The sequence below is a fragment of the Priapulus caudatus genome, unplaced genomic scaffold (assembly GCF_000485595.1).
Source record: "Priapulus caudatus unplaced genomic scaffold, Priapulus_caudatus-5.0.1 Scaffold617, whole genome shotgun sequence".
In the NCBI taxonomy this organism is placed as follows: domain Eukaryota; kingdom Metazoa; phylum Priapulida; class Priapulimorpha; order Priapulimorphida; family Priapulidae; genus Priapulus; species Priapulus caudatus.
In genome coordinates this window covers 226467-230497 of record NW_014577678.1, presented here as the reverse complement: position 1 = coordinate 230497, position 4031 = coordinate 226467, and the positions used below count along the sequence as shown (strand labels likewise).

General features: G+C 51.2%; 1 protein-coding gene across 1 annotated transcript in view; it reads left to right on the top strand.

Annotated features, from left to right (window-relative positions):
- Window positions 1-736: 736 nt before the first annotated feature.
- Window positions 737-4031, top strand: part of LOC106812186 (neurexin-4-like) — a gene marked incomplete at its 5' end in the record, with an annotated part of 50263 nt that continues 46968 nt past the window's right edge. Inside the window, 3 exons of the mRNA XM_014816009.1 lie at window positions 737-1086; window positions 2109-2228; window positions 2684-2895. Of these exons, the coding sequence (XP_014671495.1) occupies window positions 737-1086; window positions 2109-2228; window positions 2684-2895 (682 nt within the window). The remainder of the gene's footprint in view (window positions 1087-2108; window positions 2229-2683; window positions 2896-4031) is intronic.

Here is a 4031-nt window from a genome sequence, read left to right as displayed (position 1 = left end):
TTACGTGTTCCTGATTACGTGACGTTATTACGTGTTCCTGATTACGTGAGCGTAGTTTGTTGTTTTGTTGGTTGGTGCTAACTGGTGTGGTGGATGCTGGTCGTTCCTTCTGTCGCGCGTGTTATTGCAGTGACAACAACACGAGAGAGAGCAGAGAGAGAGAGAGAGGAGAGAGAGGAGAGAGAGAAAGAGAGAGAGAGAGAGAGTAGAGCGTCTGAGACTGGATGCGGTAACGATTTTAGCGTCCTTGCGTTATCGAACGGAAAACTATTTCTCTGCACTCTCTCTCTCTCTCTCTCTCTCTCTCTCTTCTCTCTCTCTCTCTCTCTCTCTCTCTCTCTTCTCTCTCTTCTTCTCGCTCGCCTCTCTCTATCTCTCGTCTCACTCGCCCCTTCTCTCTCTCTCTCTCTCACTCGCCGCTCCTCTCTCTCTCTTCTCTCGCTCGTCTCTTTCACTCACTTTTGTTCGCCTCGCCCTCTCTCTCTCATCTCTTTCTCTCCTTTCTCTCTCTCCCCTCTCTTTCTCTCTCCTCGTTTTCTCCCCCTCTCTTTCCTTCTTTCTCTTCCTCGCCGCTCACTCACACACACACTCACACACACACACACACTCACACACACACACACTCACCACACACACACAACACACACCACCACACACACACACACACACACACACACACACACACACACACACAAACGACTAGCGCTCTCGCTACTGTTGTCACTGCAATCATCAGACGCGGTCGTCTAGAAAAGTCCAACCCGTCGTCGGGCGACAACAAACACCGTCTCACAAAACTAACCTCCTCTCGTCTGCACCCTGCTTCCTCGACGCTAGCCTGGCAGCCCAAGCGAAGCACGCTGCACCAGTACGTCGAGGTGGACCTGGGAGCGACGAGGAACGTGCTGGGCGTCGCCACGCAGGGTAGCAAGGACGCGGGCGGCTGGGTGTCGCAGTACGAGCTGCACTACAGCGACGGCGGCAAGCGATTCCGTCCCTACAGAGTCGCCAGCGGTCAAGCGCAGGTGAAACGCGTCCGCGCGTCGTCGCTCGCGCCCTCTACCGTCCCCAGCTCCTCCGTCCGACGCACGTCTGCATGCATGTGTCTGTGCACGATGTAGCGCCCTCTAGTTGTTGGTGTTGTGTCTGCATGCTCGACCTTATATGGCCACTGATTATTTACGCGTTTGAATTTTCACCGTGTGTGCGTAGCGAAGCCCCCCATACACTATATGTGATATGATATTATGCTGCAAATAACGCGTCAAATGTCACCGCCTAGCTTATATAATAGGTTAAGCTTCAGTTACATGTCACCCTAGTCATATGTATGAATATTATATTTATATATTTATTGATATATATATATGTGTGTGTGTGTGCGTGTGCGTGTGCGTGTGCGTGGGCGTGTGCGTGTGCGTGTGTGTTTGTGCGTGTGCGCGCGCGCGTGCGTGCGTGTGTGCGTGCGTGTATAGCGTAGTTGGTTTGTTAGCTTGTTGAATGTTCGTGTCAGGGGCTTCTCTTAGTGCCGCGTAGACGGTATCGCATCCTTCATATAATAACCTAGGCGGTCGTGGCTCCGGAAGACCACCAAAAATACCAGGCCCGTCTCCAGTAATTGGGGGTGGGTGCAATTGAACCACTGAGGGATTAAGACGTAAAACTAGACGTAGAACACTCGCAGTAACCACCAGTACTAGTGTCAGTCAGCAACGAGTCCGGGTCGGCTTAACATTGTAGCTTGGCGTAACTGACGCAGATGGGGTCGTTGTCGTATCAGGTACTACAGATATGTACTCGAGGTAGTTTTAGGTTGTTTAGTATTATGTTTATATTTTTATATGAGGTATGTTTAGGGTTAGGGTTAGGGCTAGGGTTAGGGTACACTTCTGTAGTACAAGTTTGGTACACTTAGAGCCGTGTCAGGAGGCTCTGAGTATGGAATCGTTTACCAACTTGTAATAAACAGTTTCAGTCTGTGCCATACAATGTCTTTTGCTGTGTTACAGGGCCGTGTCAGAAGGCTCTGCGTATGGAATGAATCCTTTACCAGCTTGTAATAAACAGTTGCAGTCTGTGCCATAATGTGTCGTTTCGCTGTGTTACAGAGCCGTGCCAGGAAGCTCTGGGTATGGAATCCTCTGGCATCCCGGACAGCTCTATCACAGCCTCCTCTTCCGCATCCGAACAGAGGTCGCCAAAGTTTGCCAGGCTCAACCACCGACACGGTAAGCCTCGCTGCCGGTGGCGCCACCCGGTGTGCGCGGGCGGAACTAACGCGCCGCGCAGCGGTTCGCGTAACCGAACGCGCGTCGGAATCTATAGAACCGTTCTTGTGTTTTGCTGTTAGGTTTATATCTTTTTTCTTGCTAAGAGTTGGCTGATTGGTCGGGCTAGGCCCGCAGTGGTTTGAGTCATGGACCTCTTTGAGAATCTGGCGAAATCTACGAACCCCTCCCTAGTAAAATGCCCATAAGCACATAAACACACAATTCTGCATACAATGGGGTTCACGGACCCCCTGAAGCCCATCCACGGACCAAGGGAAAACCATCAAAAAATTCCAGGGGAACCACCATCCAAAGGGGTCCATGGACCACAGGTTAAGAACGCCTGGACTAGAGCGTAGGTAGAGATCTGTATCGTTACGTGTCAGACTTTTGATCCTACATCTTATGTACAGGAGACTGGACGCCGAAATATAGCGATGGGGAGCAGCACCTCCAGGTTGACCTGGGTTACATGGACCCGACGACTAAGACCTACCTGGTCACTGCCGTAGCCACGCAGGGCAGCACGCACCGCCAGGGCGGGTGGCTGTCGCAGTACCTGTTACTTTACAGCGTTAACGGCCGCGACTGGCGCACCTACACGGACAAACATGGCCGCCATGAGGTAGAGCGCGTCTGCTCGCGTTGCCATGGTGACGGCCCCCTACTCGTCAGCTTAGAATGTTTGTGAGGTAGACACGTGGTGTCCGGGGGGGGGGGGGGCTGGGTGTCACTCGATTTCTTCCTCGACCGTAAATAACGGGAATTCTCTTACGAAAATACCCCCGAATTCTCGTCGAAAGCCTTAGAATCAGGCCCGAATTATCGCTCAAGATTGAGGGAGTACGACAACCGGAAGCGATTAGGAGGTAGTGGGTGTGGAGGGGTTCGAGTTGCGTGCTGCTTAGCTCTAGTGCTATAGGACTTGTCGCCCCCTGGGGCAACAAGGGGCTATAGTGCTAGAGCTGCGTACGGCTCCAATCCTCTCTCTCATTCTCTTCTCTCTCCGTTTTCTCCCAAATCTCCTCTCTCACACCCGCTCTGCTTACTCATCATGTACATTCTTCTCGGCATGATCTTTCTCAACCAGCACGCCTCTCTCTTTTCTCGACTCTCCATTGTCTGCCTTCTCCACTTTAACACTCAACAGGCGGCGCACAACACAATGGACCTTCAAAACAATTCTCAACACTCACAGACACTATAACTATATAATGCACGAGATATATAAGAGCACCTACCGCCATCTCACTCGTCTGCTCATAGCATCACGAGCAGCCGTACAAATTGTTCCTAAACCCAAGGTGCCAACCATTATACTAATATCTATCAACTGCCATCATCCACACCCCTTACACATGCGCCGTACTGCAGCTCTAGTAACATAGCTGAAGAGGTCTATGTCCCCAGGGCTAGAACTAATCGAGGTTACCGCGACTACCCGTACGGTTCGAATATACACTCGCGCCGCAAACGGTCCTGCCGTACTCATCTAATATTCCGGACCGTACCTTCCGGCCTATCCCACGAAATATGAACTGTGAGCTGCCTGATGTATGATCCTACCGATCAGTACGCTACTGGCCCTAACCCTCAACTCCTAACACTTTTAACCCTAACTGTATAATATAAATAAGTTTACCAGGGTGAAGCGCTTCTCGGATACTAATCGGAACAGTACCCTGGTGTATCCTACGATTAAGTACGCACTGGGACATACGACTCTATGAGGCCATCATCACCTGCCTTACTATATATACG